At 39.9% G+C, this 23,727-nt stretch overlaps 1 protein-coding gene across 2 annotated transcripts in view; it reads left to right on the top strand.

Annotated features, from left to right (window-relative positions):
- Positions 1-23,727, top strand: part of creb5b (cAMP responsive element binding protein 5b) — a 56,108-nt gene that overhangs the window by 20,065 nt on the left and 12,316 nt on the right. For both annotated transcript variants that reach the window (XM_028470061.1, XM_028470060.1), the window contains exons 6-7: positions 11,199-11,325; positions 12,603-12,713. In XM_028470061.1, coding sequence (XP_028325862.1) covers positions 11,199-11,325; positions 12,603-12,713 — 238 coding nt within the window. The remainder of the gene's footprint in view (positions 1-11,198; positions 11,326-12,602; positions 12,714-23,727) is intronic.

Raw genomic sequence — 23,727 nt, forward strand, 5'->3', positions numbered from 1 at the left:
TTTTTTTTGGAAAACTCAACCTTTTGACATGTAAGTGGAGATCTGGGCTTAGATCTGGGTGTGACCACAAGACATTATAAATGACATTCTTCTATTTTGGCTCCATTGAGGAATTCCTTTTAACTCTTTCTATTACATAGCACAACGAACCTGGAAAAAAAAAAAAGCTGGATAATGTGAGGATTGATTGTAATACAGATGTGGTAAATACTGTATGTGCTCACCAGTGTCTTATGATGTGGTGGTGCTGGCGCAGTACCTCTCTCAGCTTTGGTACTGTGTGAAAACAAGTTCTTTTGTTACACTTTTTAAATCCCAAATAAGTTATTAATTATTGCGTTAAAGAATGTTTGAACCTCCAGATTGTCCTCCTCAGGTGGTTTTGATTAGTGCTCACAAGACTAAGATGGTTTTTGTCACTTTTTTGTTTGACTTTGTGGCTTTTCTTGAAAGCTGTTATGTATCAGTAGAGTCTTGTTCAAATATGACTTCATAATCCGTCCTATTCAAAGCAGGCACCTATGTTTATTCGTGGTTTGGCGGATGTCTTTCTTGAGAAAGCTGATATGTCCTTAAACGGATATGATTGTCGTCCAGCCTGAACGGTTTCTGTGTAGCTTTAAATTGTGCAAAGTGTTAAAGGAAGTGTATTTGTGGTTTTTTGTCAAAAGGCACCACATGTTCATGCCTCCGTCTGTCAGATTCCCAGCATCGTTGTTTTTATTGTCAAATAAAAGAAGCAAGTGAACACTGGTAGACTTTTTTCTTATTAATAATGAGGATTAAACTCATGGGACTGTGCAGCTGTAATAGAGCTATAAACTGAAAATAATTGATGTAATGACATTTGTTGGCTACAAACTTTAGATGTTATATTAATTAATACATGTTATTATAATGTTATATTAAATAACAATCCCCTTAAGCCTTGGTTTTAAACAAAACAATAAATTAGAAATGTAGCTTTAACATTATTGGAAATAACTCAATGTTACATCATGGATAAAATCATTTGTTTTTTCACAAAGGAACATTTTGTCCTGAATACTTGCATTTAATCCATAATTAAATTACATAACTCTTTATGAGTGATCTGTGATTTCTAACCCATTCTTTTCCAAATGTCTATTATCATTATTTTGTTTTTGTCATAAGTGTTTCACGGTGTGGAGGTCATTGGTTCCAGTCTTTGCCTGTGACTGACTGGGTGTCCACAATGTTTAACTGAAGCAGACCCTGCTGCAAACCTGCACAGGATAAGCAGGTATTGAGGATGAAACAAAGTTGGCATAAGAATAAAACCTGTCCTGCATTCATTATAAGCACATGTTCCCACCTGCGCTTCTCTGCACAGAGGTAAACACAGCCTCACTTGTGTTCAAGTTGTAGGCTAATGAATGGAGTAGCAGCAGGAGAGAAACGCAACAAAGATGCAGAAAAAAGAAGACAGTAACCTGGTGTGATCAATTACATGGAAGAAAAGAGTGAAAAAAATAAGAAAGCGAAAGCAGGATGTACATCTGACCTGAATTAAGATGAGCTCATTGTGTACTGCAGAGGGTTTAATAGTGCATTTGTAGAGGAACGCCCAGACTCTGTTCCTTCTCATTCCAGTGGGTCTGTGTCATCCCTGCCCCAGGCCACCACACATGCAAGCTCCTGCACAAGCAACTCACACACACAGGGACATGTCTCCCGACTCTGGGGAGCGCAGGGATCACAAGCTCGAGAAGTGTGGAAAAGGGGGATCAGAGGTGCATGTAGAAAAGTAAAAAATGGGATCAGAGGTGGATGGAGGAGAGGAAGAGGGTTTTAGGATTTAGATATGATTTGAGGAAATGAAGGATCAGGAGGGTGGAGGAGAGAGCCCGTGCAGAGACATCAGATGTGAAAGACACGCTTTTTACGCAAGGATGTTGGCTCCTCTGTTAGTAGGGAGAATAAAAAACATGTCTGTGCATGGAAAGGAAAAGACAGCTCATGTTTGGAGGGAAGCGAGGACAGATGGCATCGGAGGAATGAAGGTGTGGGAAAAATGTGCAGAGATTGTGAATGGAGAGTGAGGATGGAAAGCTGAAGGAGGGACAGCATTCAGGATGAAGGATGAAGAAGCGAGGAGCTTCTTAACTAGGACTGGGTGAAACATCGTTATCATCAACGACAAATAGATTAGAGGAAAAAACAATGAAGTCCTATGGAAAGTGAAAGAGACGTCTACCAAACTAAATATCAGACTAACATTGAAACACATGGCGTCCTCAGTGAAAAGTTTTACTTATTTCCTTCACTAAAGAGGAGGATTTTCACCGTTGTTTGCCTGGTCTGTTAGCAGGATTAAAAGGATTTGACATAATTTAACCAAAGATAGACCATAATTCATGGAAGATTTCATTAAATTTTAGGATGATGCAGATCATCTTTCATTTAAATGTTCTACTGCACTACTTATCAATGCTCTACTGCACTATTTTCCTTTTATTATTATTATATTTTATTATTATCTTTCTTTTCTATTATTTTCCTTCTTTTATCTTATTTTTTAATTTTTATTTTGTATCTATTTATTTATTTTTTATACTATTATTATTATTATTATTATTATTATTATTATTATTATTATTATTATTATTATTATTATTATTATCATCATCTTGTTATTTGCACATTCTAGTCTAACTACTGTTTATATTTATACTTATGTTTATACTTATTATCATCTTTTCTAGTTGATTGTTTATTGTTGAATGTTTTCACTATTGGAGAGAGCACAGTTGACCGAGTCAAATTCCTCGTGTGTACAACATACACTTGGCGAATAAAGATGATTCTGATTCTGATTCTGATTCTGATCAATATAGTGATTCTGGATCAGTTTAAAAAAATCAAAAAATCCCTATCTCTCATCATTGGCAAAATTTGAAAAACTCGGTTATGTCAGGCATCTTCCTCATTTACCCTACATGTTTCTTCAAGATCTAATGCGATTGCGTATTCAATCACAATTTTTTTTTTAAAATGAGGGTGCCCATACATTTGGACTTAATGTATTGTTATTAATGGGGATAGAAATGTGAATGATGATAGTACCATAATCATACTCACTGATCCAGATAACTGCTAATATCTGGTGAAGAGGATATTTTTTTGCTTCATGGCGCTAACAAAGTTTTACTTATCCATATTTTGTGACTTAACACCTTCACCTATTTGCTCCATTGTCCTGTTTGTCGCCACTCCTCAGCTCTAATTTGGCATAACTGTACTCAGCTCCAGGCACCCTGTTGTGAAGACACCCCCAAAAAACGCCCGCCTAGCATCCATTTCTTCTCTAGCCCGCTAATAAAAGTCAGACTGCGTCGCAACCCATTACAGCTGATTTATTTGATCAGATTCATATTATTTCCTCAGTCCAAACCCCATGGCACTCTCCTCCCACCAGTGATTAAAGGCAGTAAATCAGGGGCAGGTCCTGCATAGTGTTTACTCAGAGAGCCAGGCAGCTGCAAGCAGTTTGAGGCCCTTGTTTCTCCCTCTGTTTACCTCCGTTCCCATGGCGACCGCACCACCATCTCCCAAAAGTCTGGAACTCAGCCTCGGGCTGTTTTGGTTACGTTCAAAAGTTTTTAGCTGCTGTGTCTACCCAGAGCTCACAGTGACTTCACCCAGCGAGGAGTGAGCGCAACGATGTTGGCCGAGCAAGGAAGAGAAAGAGAGGGAAAACGGAGAGGAGGAGGAGAAGAAGGAGGGACGAAATCTAGGGGTAGGCCGGCAAAGGGTGGGGGAGGGGGAGAAGCCAAGAGCATTACATCATTTCTGGAGCAGAGTCAGAGAGGGAAGGATATGAGTCACTGCACCTCTCTCTCTCTCTCTCTCTCTCTCTCTCTCTCTCTCTTTCTTTCTTGGATGGTGGCCAGCCCCTCATCTATAAGTCTCCAGTACTTGAGTTGGAGTTGGGACAGTAAACAATAGTATATGTGCGAACTACGGGATTTGTATTTCAGGGCACATCTGAAGTGGATCAAGTTCAGGTATAAGAGGTCTAAAGTAAAGTTACAATGGATTACCAGGACTGGGTCTTAGTTTTCATTCACTGGAGTGAAAACAATGACAATGAAGCACAAGAGCAAGACAGTAAAAAAAAAAAAAAGAGTCACATAGAGAAGGATTCTGGTCTTGTTGGGGTGGGGGGTGTCGGAGTGTGGGGATGTTTTAAGGGCGGAGAGCGTAGAGCAGAGCTGGGCCCAGAGCGAGGCACTCAGTAATGTGAGAGCTCAGGGTCAGCACTGAAGAGACTCTACCTGCTCTCCCTGGGGGCCTTGCCGTCCACCCCCCCCCCATTTACTTTCAACACTCTCATAGTTCATACAACTATTAAATATAGACATCAATTACCAGCAACTGGCACTTATTAGCAGGAGGGATATATTCACCCTGTTCCTCAAGTTGCCACATGCTCAATATGCATGCAACTTCCTGCTGAATAAATGCATTAAATACCACTAGAGTAGCTCTGAACACAGTCACATGCTGCACACCGACTTCCACTTTTCGTCGTTCATGATGAGAGCACTAGCTGCAGGAATAAATATTGTCTATTACCAACTTCAACTGATTTTTACAACTAGCATTTATACATTTATACATATACACTATCACTATTCCAATAAAGCAATGTTACATTATGTGGATAAGAGTCATTATCTGTGGTAAATATATATCAATTATAGTGTTGAGATGATCTGACAACTCAAATAAAATATTAAATATAGTGTACTCTTTTGAATTTTGATGCATGAAGATTACAAATGGTAAACTATCCCTTTATAAAAGACAATAATGACTTGCTACAGGTGACTAAACTAACAAACCTGAAAAGAAGACATTTACTAAAACATTGCCAGCCCACCAGTCATCAGTTCTTAGTTTTGGTTATAATTTTTCCATGATTTTTTCCAAAATGCCACGTTTCCACAACCAAAGATGACAATGACAACAAAACATAAAAAGTTATTTCAGAAAAAAGAGATGCTTTTCTATCTGCAATTTGTTTCTGTCTTCATACAACAGTTTTATAATGATTGAATGCCATAGTGAGCGTTAGATCATGCAGTGCATCACAATCTGCTGCATATGGGGCAGCAAAAAGCAGAGGACATGGTGGATCATTTAACTGTGCGATCACAGCGTTATGGCTGCTATTTGTCACTGGTTGAAGGGAACTAGCTTGTTGCAAACCCACATGGCTTTCATCATTTTGAGGCAAAAGAAGAAAGCCATTTGATCTAGAAAATGTGGTGAGTGGCTAACCACAAAAGACCAGAAAACCAACATGACTTGTTCAGATGTTATCTGAAGCAGTGGAGATGGAAACAAGCAGAGCAGCACATTATCTGGGAGTGTTTTTTTTTTTTTTTTTGCATCATTAAAAAAACTACCCTATTTCTCTTAGTTTTGCAACACTTTGTGCCAAAATGTATTCATTAATTTATTTCTCTGCTATCAATATCCTATTCGTTCTATACAATGGAGACTTCTACATTCAGGAGAGCTACTGTCCTGCTTTTGTTAGATATCTCCTCCTGTGTTTCAACACACCTGAAAGCTCGAAGTTGGCTCATCATCTGGGCTTTGTTGAGTTTAATGATTACACGGAGAGCAAGGCAAGGTACACCCTCTACACAGTACACCAGTCCATCAAGGAACACATGGATTAACTCCTAAACCCCATTAAGATACAAAACAAATAGAGTAAACACAAATTCCCACCCAATGTGGGAATATTTAATGAGAGCCATGGAGGCTTAGACGATACTCCATCAGACCTAATAATTCCCACTAAAGGTTTCTATGACTCATCGATATTGGAACAACAGGTTAAGTCCTCTGTCCGTGATCAGCCGTCCTTTAATGACTCCTCAGACTGAAACGTCTCCTTTTAAACACAGATTTAGAGTTAATCCCCAAAGGAAGTGCTGTCTGATGTTTGTGTTGTTTTTTCCTCCCGCAGGAGAAGCAGTTTGTGTTTTAGTACGTGCTGTGGTGACAGACACTGTGTCAGTATACACATTACTGACAGACAGGTGCTGAAGTACAACCTGCAAAAGCTTCAAAGGAGGCTTTTTTTTTCAGAAAGTGAGAGCCTGTCACGGCTAGGCCGGATCCTCCTGTTGGTTTTAGACTCTTTATATTGTTTATTGTCTGCCTGTCAGTATTTTTCCTCCATACATCGGTCTGTATCAAAGTATCAGGTGTTTTGTCAGGTGAATTCCTCTCTTTATCTACAAAATCCACAGTATTATCGGGGCTTCTGATTTTCTATTTCAAAATTTTCAAAATTCTGATTCAGGGTATATCCATTTCATCACCTTTCTCTGTTTAAATGACTTTACTGGCTATTAAACTTTCTGAAATAGTACCAAACATTCTGAATAGAATAGAGTTAATATAGAGTCAACTACTATTAATTTGACATTTTATATATTCTTCAGATGATTTACAAAAACAAGATAGTCACGCTGAAATCACCCAAGATTATGTTGCTTTAGTGACGTTAGCCACACCGCTAGACCCTCAGCCACCCGTTTAACAGGGAAAATATCATGGAAATGTATGCAATTAATTTTAAAACATTTAACAGTTAACTACCAACAACGACGAATCATCCTCACTCGCACTATACCAACAGCTCACGAACTTTGCATTCATTTTCAATCACAGCATAACCTGATCGCACATTTTTGTCCGTTTCTCACACTTTAGACATTCGTTTTCCCATTTTCTTGTCAAAAACGAGTGTGTATTTACACACTCGTGATATTGTCTCAAAACATGCATGTGAAGGTTTTCTTTGTCATGCTGGGGTTTGATGAACAAAAAAAATGGAATAAAAAGAAAAAAAAGGCCCATGTCAGAGATTCTCAACTTTTGGTTCGGGACCCAAAAGTGGGTCGCGAACCTGTTCTGGGTGGCTTGCGGACAACTGGTCAAAAATAATTAAATAAATAAATGAATAAATACTTAATGTCTCTCATATTGGACTTGTCTTTTATTTTGAAAGAAACTTTTCTTTTGACAGGCATGCTGTGAAATGCATGTTGCACAGGAAAATATATAGATATATATTTTTGAAAAACTCAATTTGGTTGGTTGAATTCTAAAAAAAAAGTGGGCTGCGATGTAATGACTGTGACAAAATGTGGGTCCCAAGGTTAGACCAGTTGAGAACCCCTGATCCATGTGACTCTTCTGAGCACTGACAGGTCCTGAAAGTTGAATAGAACTGTGTGAATGCTGCGTGCAGCTCCAATGCACAACTCACTGTGGATCCAAGATGTTTCCCATGTGAAAAGGTTTGAATTTTCCGGGTTGCTCGGTCGTCGTATGTGCTGTTAAACTTGTGTGATTGTGATAAATTGGGATGTTAGACAGGTATGACGCACAGTCGTGATGGTAATGGTGCTCCCTGTGAGCGCATGTGTGTGTATGTAGCAATCTGAAATGTCTGAAACGTAAATGCATATATTTAGGTCTGGAAAAATACAGGTATTTATTCAGGTGGGGGACTGTTTGCTCTGGTACACCCCTCTATTTGGCCGTCACTCCTTCACCACTCACTATTATGGTAATCCAGGCTATGATGTGGTCAATTGATCACATGAAGTTGTTGAACACAGCCAGGCTATAAGCCTTCTTTTTGTCCAATGACTGAGGAAACAGAGCTTCACTAACAAGTGAGTGGCAGAATTCACCCAATTTATAATAAAACTTGGGACTCATTGGTTTTTATAGCAAATCTTATTAACAAGGTTGTGATTATGAGTAATGTATGCTCGTGGGTGCAGTATGGCCCTGCAGCGGGGAATTGATGGCAGTTGAATAAATGATGTCAGCACGTGCAGATGTGGCGGTCTTGGATGACCACAGCAGTGAACCAGTCATTGAAACTGGATGGCAGTCAAAAGTTTCAGCTTATTCTGGTCCCTCATGGGACTTCTTGATGTGGCCGCGTGTGTGGACAGCCCGCCCAAGTCTACACAAACTTCTGCGGTCGCTGATGGAGATTTTTTGGTTCAGAGCTCGCACTGCTGTTGTGGTTTCTGAATGCGATTCTTCAACCTAATGAGATGTTATGGAAAAATAGTGCATTTATCTTCACCAACATTGGTATTCAGTTGCTGTAGAAATGCTTTTAACCTTGCGTCTGCAGTCACAGTGCAGCAGACACACACTTGTCCTCTCCAAAACATTTGTTACACGGATGTGATACTTCCTGATAAATGATGCCAACAATCAATAATCACCTAGTTATTTTGTTGTTTTTAGCTACTAGGAAATGCTTCTATTTAGTCTCAACTCTGAATAAGACTTCCATAACATGAACGATGTGTTTCTTTTTAAGTCAAAGTCGAAGAGAAATTGAAACATTTACAAACACTAAAACACAACAATGTAGAATATATAAATGATAAGGACAGAGCAACTACAGCACAACAAGTATTTACAATATGTACATTGAGTGTGCAGATATGAAATGTGATGTGAAAATAAATGTATATAAATATAACTATGGTATATAGTAGTAGTGCAGAAGTATGAATGAAATGAATGAAAAACTTGCTCTAACTTGCAGATTCAAACATTTTAAACCATCTTCTAGCAAAATGAGCAGCTCTGAGCAGGTGTTTTGGTTTGGATATTGTTTCTTGTTTCTTGTATTATAGATAACTTATCGCTCATTCTTTTCCAGTATCTTTTTAAAAATGTGTCAGCAAACCACAAAGTTTTACTTGGTAAGTTAGGGTTGGGGAAAAACATTGATTCACATAAGATACGCAATTCTATTCATCCACAGTTTTGAATCGATTCATAAACTTAAAAAATCGATAAAAAAATAAATAAATAATAATATTTATTTTTTTTCCCCAAGAAAAACTCTGACTCAGAAGATCTGCTTAGAGTCTTTACTCAGGAAACACTGTAAACTGAATATACAAATACATATTAGTGTTCTCATAAATAGAAAATACCACTATACAAACAGTCTGCTAGCTTTGTGCTAACATCTGTGGGAAAACCCATGTATATGCTCATGCTAACATTTACCACGATTGGCGGTGATTTTCTATAACACACAGTTTATGCTTAACTTTCACAAACACAGTCTTAGGAGTGTTATCAAACAGTACACTTAAACATACAAGCATATGTTTTTTCAAGCTGACAATACAAGAACTTAGCAGATACTAGTAGGCCATGGGCTTTAAAGATGGTGACTTCCGACTACTACGGCAACAGTGTTAGACCAAAACACACAAACTCACCTCGACCTTTACAGTCTATATGACACGATCCCAACAGGAAACAAAAGCGACCCCAACTTACAATGTATTACATAGACATAGTTTTTATTTGTTTAGCATGAATAAATGTTACCTTTTGTCTTAAGTTTGCCTTTGTGTGATTACATCATTGGAATCAGTTTATTTAAAATGATCTTATACAAACTGTATTGTTTTGATGCCATAATTTGCCTTAACACATTATGCATTTTATCAATTTTTGAATCGAGAATCGATTAAAACAAGAATCGAGTTTGTAAATCGAATCGTGACCCTAAGAATCGGAATCAAATCGAACCGTGAGACACCCAAAGATTCACATCCCTACTGTAAATGTTGTTTATGGAGATCAATGAGCTTCATCAGTGTCCTGTCAAAGACAATCTATTTTGTCTACATTTGTTCTATTAATGTGGTTTGGTTTAGACAGTATGCTTTCATTGATATTGTTAAGGTTTTAACTGAAGGATCTTAGAAATAACCAGTGTTGGGAACGTTACTTTAAAAAAAGTAATTAGTTATAGTTACTCACTACTTCATCAAAAAAGTAACAACGTTAGTAACTGAATTACTCTATAATAAAAGTAACTCATTACCAAGGAAAGTAACTATTTGCGTTGCTGTTAAAGAAAAAAAAAGTTGCTATATGTCAAAAAATTCACATTTTTTAGATGCATGTGTAGTGAGGTGCTTCATTAAATTTGAGTTGCTTACAACAGATGTGGACAAAGTCTTCACTCCTGGTTATAAGGAACACTTCACATACACGTTCTTGCTTTTGACAATAATTAATTTAAAGTAGTGTTTCCATTGTCACCTTAAAAATGACAACTTTTCATCAGATTGCTCCACGCTCACCATCTCTGCTGATTCATCAAATCTGCTGTGTGTGTGTGTGTGTGTGCGTGTGCGTGTGCTGGCACGTCGCCTTAGCCAATCGTAATCGCTCACCTTGTTTTTAACCCGCCTCCTCTTGCTGGCACATGTGTAAAAACACTGGCTCTGATTGGCTACCATGAAACATGACGCCACCTTAGCCAATCATAATCACTCACCTTGTTTTTGTTTTAAACCCACCTCCTCACTACATTGAGTAAGAAGCCAGGGATGCTTTCGGATAACAGTTTATTCAATCAATGCATGTAACGCACCGCATTTAACGTTCAGTAACGATAACGGCGTTGTAACGGCTTAACAAATCATTAGTTAGATTACCCTGTTACCGAAAAACAAACGGCGTTTAAAATAAGGGCGTTATTACATAACGCCCTTATTTTAAACGCCGTTATTCCAAACACTGGAAATAACGTATGAAACCGTATTAAGCAGAAATATCAGGAGCATCTGTTTTAAATTAAAAATATCTGTGAACAGAAAACTTGACTCCAGTAATGGCCACTGATGCAAAACTATTAGGAATCAGGAATTTAAAACTGAATTTATGTTTTGTGTCTGAATATGAGTTTACTTACCTATCATCTCTGTCTGAAATCAGTCAAGTCTAACATTCAACCTGCGTCTGATTCATTCAATGTGAATGTTTCAGGTGTGGAATGCAAGTAAATCAATTTGACATCTTAATAAAAAGAAATAGGTTATTTGTTGTGCCATCTCCTATTATGCTGTCACGTAATGACAGTGGGTATTTTTCTGTGATCGATCTGTATTTCTGTATCTCTGATGTAAATGTTTCATTAGTCAGGTTGAGATGAGTACTTTTGTAAATTTAAGCTGATGTGTTTGTGACTGTCATCTTCTAAAGTAAAGATTGTAGAGAATCTTCATTTAAAGAGCAAACGTCTAATTTTGTGTGTGTGTGTGTGTGTGTGTGTGTGTGTGTGCGCGTGTGCATCCCCTCAGGCCCGTCCCTGGCTCTCTGTCCTCGCTGCTGCACCTACGAAACAGACAGAGACAGCCTCTGCCAGCCTCCATGCCTGGAACCCTGCCAGATCCCACCATGCCCGGCTCCTCCGCCGTGCTGATGCCTGTGAGTACAACAACAGATTACAGAGCGTGTCGTTCACTTATGAGCGCACTCACACCTGCAGCGGCAGAATCACTCACTGGTGATGACAGACCATCGTGCTTTCATCATGGCAGTTTGAAGCTCTGGATGTTTTTGATCTCTCTTAAAGTCACTTACTGTATTAATAAAAGTGATGTAAGTCATATCCTGTTATAATGAATGATGCGTTCTACCACAATAGATCATAAACCTTATCGTAATGTGGCCTAAAATACTCAGACGACCATCCCTGGAAAGAGAGCCTCACACATCAGTGTTACGATGATAGGACATGTGTTCCCATTGTAACACAAGACAGCCTGTGTTTATGGTGAGGAGAAGTACCTCCCATGTTTATTAAATTAAGAGCTAAGCCATTTTGGAGGAGATTGACGGTTCAGGAAAGGGGTGCAGGTTTGGGTGATATTTTCACACAAAACACTCTTACTGCAATTAAGGTTGTGTGTCAGGTTCGAGCCTTGAGTCTCTGCGGATGAGGGGGTCAGAGAAGGAGGGGCCTGTTCCCCACAGAGACCATCACACCACCCAAAGTTCAGCAGCTGGGAGGCCACGGCGGTCCACGTGCACACGCACACATGCATGCATGCACAGGCTAATACAAGGGTTTCTTATTTCCTGCATCCACTGCATGGCAAACACTAGTCACATTATCACCCAGTGCAGGAGACCTCTCACCCCTGTGAGCTTACCCAGCTGATTTCCTCACATTCAGGTCTCATTACTGACACATGACCAAACTGACCAGGGTCAGTTAGAGGCACTCGCACACGAAAACAGATTCTGGTGCCATTTCGCTATTAGCTTACTTTTCTTTCCCCATAACTGCACACGGCGCTGCCTTCAACAGGCTGAGATTTGACGTGTTGGCCTGACAGAAACACACCGCTCTATTATCAGAAGCGCACACACACCCTTGTTGCACCAGCTTCCTGTGTTAAGTCCCTCCATGCTGGCTTCCTGTTGTGGGTCAGCTCCAGTTATCATCACACCAAGCTGTGCGAAGGCAGCCTGTCATGTGAGATCAGGCTCTCATGCTCTCTCATCTCACCACTGTTTATCTCAGTGTGGAAAATAATGAGTTGTGCCACGTCCAAATTAACGAAACTCTTCTAAAAGCAAGGAAAAGTTGTGGAAATAAAACATTTACATCAAAACACTAAAAAGTCAGTTTGAACTGTGTGCTGATTGCTTATGTTTGTGTTACAGGACACACTCATGTGATTTATTGTAATCCTCAGATGGAGAGACAAATGTCCATTGGCTCCAACATGATGGGCATGCAAAGCCCCGCCCACAGCAGCTCCTGTTCCTCTACTCACAATCCCTCCATGCACTCCGAGTCCAAACTGGTGAGTGTTCTCGAGCGTACACATTTACATGCGCACACATACGCAAATGCGTGCGCACAACTTCAGTGTTGCAACTTTCTTTTCCACTCAGCTGTGCCAGCAAAGCTGCACTCTCGGGCCCTGTGTGGATTTCATCATTTGGTGTGTAATCAAAGCTGTGTCTGAACGTGCCAGTGCAGCACTGCAGTCTCTGCTTTGGAATAATGGACCCTTTATGTGGTTGTGGCTCAGCTGCCCACTGACTGCCTGATGTATATCTTAATGTACAGAACATGTTCTGTAGGTTCTGCATCTTGTTAGCACTAGTTTAACACAGTGAGGGGAAAAAACTGTAATGATCTCATCTTTTTACAAAGCAGCCAGTTATAGCAGTGGGAAACAAGCTGAGAGAGGAGAGAAACCTGAAAGAGTTGTAGAAGTAAAAGAAGCCCCGGAGGTCGCTAGACAGATGCAACGCTCCTTCCTAACTTATGGAGGCATGTTCCGCTCCAACAGTGCTGACAGTACATTTCATGGTGAATGCCTTAACATTTGACTCCAGGGAGTTTGAGTTGATTTATCTTCTTGAAACACAAACATTGGGGGCAACCTCTGTCATAGAATCGTCTAGCAGCGAATGGTGACTTCTTCTATCCATCTTCTATACTCGTCTGTCCTGTTGAGAGGGTCACTGGGAGCTGGAGCCAGGGTTTGGGTCAGTTGTAATTGTAATTGCGTAATTAAAAATTAATTGCAATTATGGCGTAATTATAATTGTGATTGTAATTTTAAAAAACTGTTGCTGTTGCTGTCGTAGTCGTAATTAAACTGTAATTGTTGAGATATTTGACTTTTTCATTATAATTGCCATGAAAATGCTATAAAAAAAAGTGTCAATTATAATTTAACCCTAAACTTGGGAACAATGTTACAGTTCTATGTACAGTTCTACACATATGGAGTGAACAGTTATACAAATATGTTTCATATCAAGCTTTCCCACATTTTACCATTTAAAAAATATATAATTCGAGGGCTATACTGACAAAAAAAATTACTCATTCCCACACCAAAAATATTAAAATCTATATTTTAATTGATTAGGAATGATAGATTTTTGTTTTTACTGTTATCATTAGAGATGCTAACAGAAAGCTAACACGAGGACGGCTCACTTTTATTAGGTTATTTATTTCTGGCTCAGTAATTGTGATTAATCTTTAGTAATTAAGAACATAATTGAAATATACTTTCTGAGGATAAAAAAATCATTGTAATTTAATTGTCATTGGAAAAAGGCTGGTCACTGTAATCATAATGGATTTGTAATCAAACATGGGTAATTGAAAACATAACTGTAACTGAAAAATGTAATTGACGCCAACCCTGGCTGGAGCCCATCAAAGCAGACATAAAGGCTGAGAGCAGGGTACACCATTGGCAGATCACCAGTCCATCACATGGTTGATGTAAACGATCAGAGAATCACAGATTATGAAACAGTCACTGACGCAGGGGGAAACAGGAGAACGCAGAGAAAACAGGACACAGGGATATGAAATATATTTTCTGTGAACAAAAAGCTATCACTGCCTTATGTTGGAGAGGTTAAAACAAAAGATATGAGTTTACTGAAGAGGAACATCTTGTTGAGAGAGAGCGGAGGTAGCAGAGGTCATTAGAAGAGTTATTGCTCTGATAGAGGAGAGCAGGAGCAGTCCCAGGGCATTTAATTCTCCTTCTTCCTCCTGCTCTCCCAAGATTGATCGTCTTTGTAGTCTTTCGAGTCTCTTCAACTGTTCCTATGGTAACACACTGGGGTAACACAATATTAGTGTATTAGGCTTATCTCTCCTCTGGCCAACATCCAGACACTTCTTACTCTTCCCCGCCTCCCACTCCTATCAGTGTAATTGAATTGTAAATGCTCTGTTAGGGCTCCCATAAACATACGCATTCACTAAATGGTTGAAGGCCCTTTAACCACGCAACTTTCTGGTTAGTTGGCCTCCTAGACACTAGGCACGGCAACCAAATGAGGATCAATTGAGATTTTGCCCCCTGATGTCTGAACTCAACTGATGGAATTCCACGATTGTAGATAGAAAGTGAGAGACTAATTACGTTATCTTGGTGCGATCTTCCAGCATTGGTTTCATAAGCACAGTCGGGGTTTCTAATGTCTGTAATATCCTCGCCCAGTCCTGGTCGATAAATAAGGCCTTGCTATCAGATAACTAGGCCATGATCAGGCCCATGTGTCCCCTGCGACGTTCACAATCCGGCTCTAATCGCATTACCCCAACCATGTTGACTTTCCACCAATGGGAAATCTCCGAACTGTAACCCCACACCTCGAAAAAACTGGCCTGCATGCACCCTTTCAGCTCTGCGTTTACATTGCGAGAGTGGTCAAGGGGATTGAGGGGGACTGTGATAGACATGAAGGAAACGGATAGGCAAGCATTTCAGTTGAAAGAAGAGAGAGTGTATTGATGTTCTGGAAGGAAAAAGTTGGAAACAGAGAAAGAGTGACTTGTTTACAAAAAAAAACATCTTTGTTTAATTTTTGTTTGTCTTGTTGGTACCTTGGTGCTTGGTCGATGATATTGTTTGGCAAATGCAGGCACTGGTAGTCCCATTTCAGAGAAAGCAGGCCAAGAGCTGGAGCTAATGAAGCCTAATTGATTTTGTGGTGGGCCGGAGCAGTATAGAGGCCTGTCTCTGGTGTAAATAGTTAATGAGCCAAAGGACTGCTGTGACCCCTTGGGGACTCATATCTAACTCTCTGTTTGTGCTCTCCAGCCCAAAGATTGCATCTGTATCAGTGCCCATCTTTGTTCTCCTAAAGTATTACCGTTTAAGTGGTACAGCACGGCCAGATGGTGTAATAATTGGCATGTGTGTTTTTAATACTGCACCTACTTTGTAGTCTTGGACTGCTGCTGAGGCTAAAATGTTTCATTAGTTCAAGTCTTTTTTTCCCCCTCTTTTCCTTGTGAAGGTCCGGGTGCTCGCGGTGCCGGGCGGGGTTGAAATGTGAACTGTTGTTGTCTGGGGAATTGAATGGTGTGTGTTGTGTGCACTGGAGGTTGTGGGATAGTTGACCCTCGCAGCGTGGAGGAAACTCAACGGAGAAGCAGCCAAGTCCTACAGCACGCCGGCCAAAACATTACATCAGCACCCAGAGCCAGCACGAGGCCTTACAAACAGACAGACGCACACACACAGCTACACAAACACACACTCAGACAATGCTATTGAACAGCCACAAATTCACATAGATACATAAACTGAAACATGTGCAAATTATGTACGGAGGCCCTCAGCCTGAATGAACACCTGCATGCTCAGCTCTTTCCTCTCTTCATGTCTCTTTATGTCTTTGTTTGCATTAAAGAGGCACTTTCTTTGGCAAAAAGATCCAGAAAACTTTGTTATCATGAAAAATATCTCTATACGTCAACTATAGATCATGACTCAGCTCATGTGAAGGTGGTGGATTGAGGCTGTGCTTCCCTCTTAAATGTGTCGCACACGTTGTGCCTGCTTGCTAATTTCAGACAGTGAAGCAGTTCCGTGCTTGTGTATGAAAATGTGCTATTAATTATGTCCCAGTTATCTATTGTTTACATTGTTACCAAGGACAATAAATTTGTCACTAAGCATCGTCCTAGGTGCTGAGGTTTTTATGAGGTAAACAATACTATATGCTCTTTCAAAGCGGCTGGCGAGGCTGTGGAGCTGGCTCTGAATGGTGGATGACATAATTCCTGGCATGCTCTAAATATGCTTCTTTTTACTTGAGGAGAGGAAAAAATGGTGCTTCGCTTAAAGCTACGTTTCATAGCACACATGAGAACCAATATTCTGAGTATATTTCTGGAACACTAATGTTTCTTTTTATGCTACTTTTACACAAACCGCACTGTTCTCATGTTTCGGTCCAGTTACAGCATTAAAACAGGCATTTGAATTAATGGGCCTTAAGCTAAGGACTTTCCTTAAACAAGGAGTAAGTACCAAAAAGTTACATGTGTACTTGAAACTTGTACTTGTAAGTACTTAAAGTCTGTTATTAACACAACAAGGTGATATTTGATTGAGAGATTAGCTCAGTATTAAGTCGTTTGTTGACAGTTGTACCATTTGTCTACTTGACAACTCTTTTATGTCATCCCCTCATTTTCGCTGTCGTAGGGAAGCACCTCTGGCTTATTATGATGTAGAGTGCTGAACACAATAGGCATCTAACTCCAGGTTATGTGAGCATCACTTGTATGAATGGTGCCATTGTCAGTGTGTAATGTCACTGAGCAGGATGTTGAGCGAAGAGGACAACCAAATGGGTTGGCTACCAGTATAGCTTCCCAATAAGTGTGTGTGTATGCTGTATATTTCTGCATGTGTGCTAAGCTGACATCCCCCTTGGTACGCATTGTCCTTGGAGTCAGAAGAGTTTGTGATACAAAGCAGTGAAATGTCTGCTTTTCTAAGTGAGTGTGATTGTAAATGTGCACTTTAATAAGAACTCAGGTTATTGGACACAGTGGAAGTCAAGAGTCAAGGATGTAGCTCTTTAGATGATGAGCATATGTTGTTTCTGTTGATCACCACTGAGGTTGGCGGTTTAAAGTAGGGTGAAGTGCAATAGTGAGAAGCTGTTGGAACAATGTGTTTGCTAGTTTATTAGTCCCTGATCTAGATCAGAGAGGGGCCCATCTGCTACTAATGGCTCCATGTAACTGCTGCCAAAGTCAGATTTTATCTAGTCGTGGAATATTGGTAAATTGCATGGTGTTATTAATGCTGTAACTCTTTTGCACAAAGAATGAATGTCATTGTGCACAATATGACTTTGAATCCTCTCCTCAGTGATTCTGGGTTCAACCTCACTCTGTTTGCTCTCTGTGTGGTGTGCACATCCACTATTCTTCTCACATAGTCTGAACCCATATTGTGAGTTCTCTGGAGCTTCATAATTGGCTGTAGGAGTGGATCTTGAAGAAGACTGCCCTTCTAAGGGTTGATCTCACTCCATGCCCTGAGATATCTGAGAGATGAAGGATCAAAATATAGATTAGTGAATCCATGTATATGAGAATTGAGTGAATATGTATCTTCCATATTGGAAAGAAATATATCTATCAAGCACAATCTGATGCCTATCTCTCTAGTCTGTGACATTATACTTGTTAGACCATTAGATACAGTAACCATGTCCTCCTTTGTGAGTTGTGCCTGTAGATCCTTATCTTTCTGTTCCGGGATAATTAGTCAAGGGATGGCAGCTGTCATATTTTTTTGAATGAGGAGTTCTGTTTTAGTTGTACTGTGTCTGTGGGGTGTATGTACTGTATATATGAAGAAAAAATAGCCATGAACATTCAGGTTGACACACTGCAATGATCACAGAAGCAAGACTTTACTAGTCCCGCTATTGTGGATTATTCATTGTCAGACTGTTTAATAGATTTCAGACAAAACATACCTGTAAAACCAAGAAAGGCCGATTAGAAATGTTTATTTGGTTTCTTAAAGCCCTAACCCTAACCCTTGCCATGTTTAGGCACTTATTGGCTAAGATAAATTTACATTTAAGGACAAAAGGCTTGTTTACAATGGAAAACAAATATGGTCATTTATTTAATTAAGGACAGTGTACACGCAGATTATATTCCTTTTGTCCTTTTTTCGTTATTATTTTATTGAGCTCTATTGACGCATGTTGAGTCAGACTCATGTCCCACATGGTAATACCAATAGATTATCAGAAGGAATGATCTAAATGAAAGCACAAATGTAAAGACAAACACTTGAAAGACTTCCATGCACAATAAAGATAAGTAACAAAAAAAAGTTGCCAGTTTGATTAAAAAGTGCATTATAAAGACAAAAATCTTCATAACAAAAGTACTATAGCACAATAATTACAAAAATGTTCACTCATACACTGATGAGCATGTGTCCCGTTGCACACATATGACTCTGGTACCGGCTGAAAAACAAGTTTATGTACATCTCCCTGTGTGCATCAGAGAACCACATGCACGCTGTGTTCAGCTCAACTATCATCGGCTTGGCTCGGAATCTAAGAGCAAAGCAACGGGACGACATTACTGCCCGGCACTCCCATCAGTCTGTCTGCCTCACCATTCCCCGAGGAAATCAGTTTAACAGTCCCAAGCTCTTGGCAAGCATCGGCAGAGGGGGTGGTGGTAGAGGAAGGTTCTGTGTGAGAGAGAGAGAGAGAAAGAGAAGGGGGGATGTTACTGCCTCTCTGGGCGATCTAATAAAATTGAGCTAATGGGGGTGTGGAGTTTTAGGGGACTAGGAGGTAGTTTTGCAGGTCCTGGATCAGTAATGGTGCTGGAGAAGAGAGCTAGGCAAAGCAAACTACTGCTTTTAGTTGGGTTTAGTTGGGCAGATGTTTACCTTATGTTGGGTTTAAACTGTGAATTAGACCAGCACTTGGAAACCTGCTCATAGTACATCTATTACTGGCATAAATTTGCTTTAGTTACTAGTAAAAACTGACAAGCTATATTGTTTCACTCTTTAATGGGAAGTGGAAGATATCCTTTTGAAGCTCTGATCTTTTTGCAGTTAAACCCTGACACCACAGTCCAGTTATGTATTTGGAAAGCCAATGTTTGGCGCCAATGGGTCACATGTTCCCCTGAGAGTACACTGCTCCACTTTTAAGGGGAATAAAAGTGCTCACCTTGACCTCAGTGAATTTGATTTACCCGTCATTGTGCAGGCGTGGTACCTGCTTTGTACCTGCTCTGTGCTCTTCTTTTCTTCTCTCAGGGTTAATAGATATGAAGTCATCTGGTGAGAAGAAACCTGAGTGTGTTCTCAGGATGTGCCCGGAGCACTCATGGGGACATCACTCAAAAGCCCTTGTGTCAAAGAGGAAGCAGCCATTAATAAATATCATTAATGGACGATCACATGGTATCCCTGAAACCACATAAATGAGCGAGGCCTAAAAAAAGGCGTGGGTAGAGGTCAGGGTGCAAAGGTCTGAGAGGCGATGGTTGCCTTCAGGGGAGAAAATGGCTGAATCAGGGACTGAGGGAAATCAATAGCACTACTTCTTTCTGTGTTTTGTCAGAACACATGAAATGTAGTCTTTGAAAGCAATTTATTTATGCTGTTAGTGTCCAGAATTTATTGTATCCGAGTCACATCTTTGTTACAATTTCCTGTAACCACCTTGCAGACAGTGGAAGGACAGGCTATGTGCCATCTAATCTATGAGCTCTGTGTACAGCCACAGGCTAACACCTGCACCAGTTTAATGACTGTTTTCTGTCCAAGCATGTTCCTGCAAGAGAAATCCATATGAAAGTGTCTGTGTTATTACTGTAAAATACACATGGTGGTTAAGTCGTTCTGCGCAGCACTGTCTCAGGGAAATACAACCATGTGTTATGGAGTCATTAGGGAGCTGATGAAGAGGTTTGAGATTCACAGCCTGCTCATCATCGCTCTGCTAACGTCCCTCGGTTGCGTCACTGTGGTGGTTCTGGATACAAAGACTTTACTTTTGGACGAGTCGGGTTTAACAGGACGTTGCATTTGCTGAAGACAGAGCAGGAGTAGGATCTTGAACACAGCTGCAGGAACAGGCTCATCATACAAGTAAGGGTTACTCAGTTGTGTTACATTTAAGAAAAGCACTATTGCAGAAGGTTTCTAACCCATAGCTCTGGATCAACTGGTGTTTGCTGAAGAGATTTCCAAAAATTCTAAGAAATAAATTTCTAGATTAAAACACAACAAAATACCACAATGACAGATAATTGATATGTTTGGCTGAGATGCTAAAGATTTTACTCAGAAATTGTGATAATCATCAAGGTAACTTGTTTTGTTTCAGGAGTCACCAAATTTTACATTCTGAGAAGAATTAGAAAAGTGGACATATTTGCCTATGTGTTTGTTTTTGTCAGACCTCAGTCAAGTGCTGTTAAGTCATGTATTGGTGTATTAGTAGTATGTTCAATCCTGTTATTGGCTATTTTATCTTCTATTCTTGGAAAATAATAAATTCAAGTATACCTCTACCACTGCTGGGGATCACTGCTGTATACTACAGGATAGTTCCAGTGCATGCTTAAGGTAAATATGAACATTCAACTGTTTTTCTTAGAGTTTAGTGCATTCTGTCACATTTGAAAATAACAATACTTAAAATAATCAATTGTATACTTGTGCTTCTTGATTGTTTTTGTATTGACATTTGCATTAAAATGAATGAAAGGCTGTCATAAACATTGGGTGTCCAGTCTAGACCCAGTCTAATTCCCATAGTTCTTACTGCATTGTTAAATATTTAATGTACAGAATAAATCTATAACTAAAACCTTTTGATTCTATGCAATTTTTTTGCATGCTAGTGCCTCATCACGTTCCTGCTCATAATTATCAGCACTGAAGCTTTCGGGGCGACCCCCTCCCTTCTTTGACCTGACTCTGTACTCTGACACCCCCTGGCCTCTCTGGATGCCGGCTAATTCAATTAGCAAACAGATAGTGCAGCGCTGCCAGCTGGACAGCTCCAAGAGACACTGATAAATGAGCAATCCTGCACTGATGGTGTACACAGAAGATCCACTAGAATCCATCTAATCTCTTCCTACGTTCAGTCTTGTCTTTCTCTCGAGGCAGCTTTTACCTCCCTTTACCTTCTCTGTTCTTAACTTAACATTTCACCAACAAGTGGAACAGTTCTGGAGCCTGTAAAGCAGCGGGTGGGTGTAGGTTAGCAGTGAGCACTGCAGGTTTCTCTTCCTGTGATTCATTCAGGTTCTGCTCTGTGAGCGGCAGCAGCCTGTCTAACTGATTAGGTTCCTTTTTCACAAAAGGGTTGGACCTTACCTCTGTGAAACATTCAGACGAGCCGCAAGCTTAAAGGAAGGTGTTTAGCGAGCGCTGTCGGACTAAAAAAAATTATCTTGTGACACATAGAAGATGTCCTCGTCAGCTCTGTGGACGGTGATTGATCTGTAAGCTATTCATTTAAACCAATCATCTTTTTTAGCTGCAAGTCAACTAACTTGTTGCTTTTATTTTTTTAAAAAAATCAATTTTATGTGGAAGATTCGTAAAGCAAAGACTTATGCTGGTTGTAATGACATATTCTGAGCGTTTCTGAGTTTGTTCTCAGTTTGTATTTGTAGTAAATAAACGGTGGACGTTCACAGGAAAGAGGTGTTCCTATAAACTTTGGCACTGGCTCCTCGGAGACTAACTTGAGATATTGTGGCAGATGTTGATGTGTAATCCCGCTGAGAACTAAAGTAGATGCGCTGCTTTATCTGATATATTCAAAATACAGTTTATAGAGCTTCAGAAATGTCAGTCGTCTCATGGTATGGCAAACAGAAACTGCTCCCAACTAAAACTGGCTTGGCAAGGTCATACATTCTTACTGCCGGTTTCATGCACAGCTGTGAAGACAAGTGACTGAAATAAATCTTTTTCAATATATAATGTTTCTAAGTTCAATGCAACCCATGAGAGTTGCCACTTTTCAGACTTTTCCCATCTTCAGAAGTGATTTATTTGGTAGCTCTTTTTAAAAAGGCTTTCCTCTCACGGACAGTGGGAGAGAGGAGCACATAGGGCTGATGTTGCTCTCTTGTTTTGTCCAGGGTTTTTGATCCAGACCAGCTGGATGCTTTACCCTATGGGAATCATGAATGTGAAGGTTGTTAAAGATACAGCACCTCAGACTCACTGTGGATACTGTGAGCAGCTGGAAGAAGGGGGAAGGGGCAGCAAGAGAAAGGAGAGCACTGGGAAAGAGGAGTAAAAGCTATGAGGAATTCACAACAATAGCAACGGAATGAACGTGTTTGGTTTTACTTCTTATGACAATTTTTTAAGACATTAAGAGGCACAAATTAGGTTTTATTTACTCATGCAGGTTTTGTTTAGTTCCAGCGAGATTAGTTTTGTCTTCTTTTTGAATAGTATGTTAAGTTCAGATTTAGTTTATTCAGACAAGGTTTTTCAGGAATTTTTTTATCTTCTGACATGTTTATCATACTATCAACTGCCAGTCTTCATCAGAGGAGTTCTGCTGATCACCTTTGATGCTTCATTTAAAGTTTCACTTAACTTCCATGTAATAGTTCCAGCGAGATAGACCTTTCACACAACTTCCGTATTTTGTGCCGGAAATACGCAATCGTTGTGGAAACCTATTTCCTGTTGCGGTCAGGGCAACGAGTAAACAACTCAGATGCCGCAAGCAACGAACAAGAGTTCTTGTAGCGTACCGAGCTGTTCTTGTAATGCTCAAAAGCAGCCTTATCTATCGTAAGTAAGTAAGTAAAGTTTTATTTATAAAGTGCTTTTCACTGATACTGTAAAAAAGTGATGTACAAAACAAAGGTGAATTTAAAACAACAAGAGCAACATCCGAAAAAGGATTTAAAACAACAGGAGCAACAACATAAAAGGATAACAAAAGTAAAAAATCCATTAACCGAAAGCTTTTCTGAAAAGCAAAGTTTTTAAATGCTTTTTAAGAAACCAAAGATCTGAACAATCACTGTTCACCGCTTGAAACAAGAGTCTGTCCCTAGCCTTTTTCTCTGGAACGATTACACCTCTAAAGGAAAAAGGGAGTCAATGTATGAGTGGTTCCAAAAACGGCAGCCGGTAACGTCGGTAGGAATCGTGGTAGAATAAATTGCAAAGAAAGCTTTGAAACTGGACCATGATTATGCGATGCCGCCGCCGCCCGCGGGTCAGAAATTCCACCTCCTTTAACTTTAACGTTATGTCTTCATGGTAGAATGGTGTGTTGTCTTCTTCAATCGCTGTTTGTTAATATTTTGCCACAGCTAAGTTAAAGGTGTAAGCAGCATTCCTTGCCTCATATCCCTGGGCCTTATTTCCTAGCTATGTTGTTGTGTTGATCTAGGTCTGGGCGGTATACCGGTTCATGCCGAATACCGGTATATATTTTCGTTATGATATGAATTTTTAAAATACTGGTGTATTTGATTACACA

This window comes from Gouania willdenowi, chromosome 16 (assembly GCF_900634775.1).
Source record: "Gouania willdenowi chromosome 16, fGouWil2.1, whole genome shotgun sequence".
In the NCBI taxonomy this organism is placed as follows: domain Eukaryota; kingdom Metazoa; phylum Chordata; class Actinopteri; order Blenniiformes; family Gobiesocidae; genus Gouania; species Gouania willdenowi.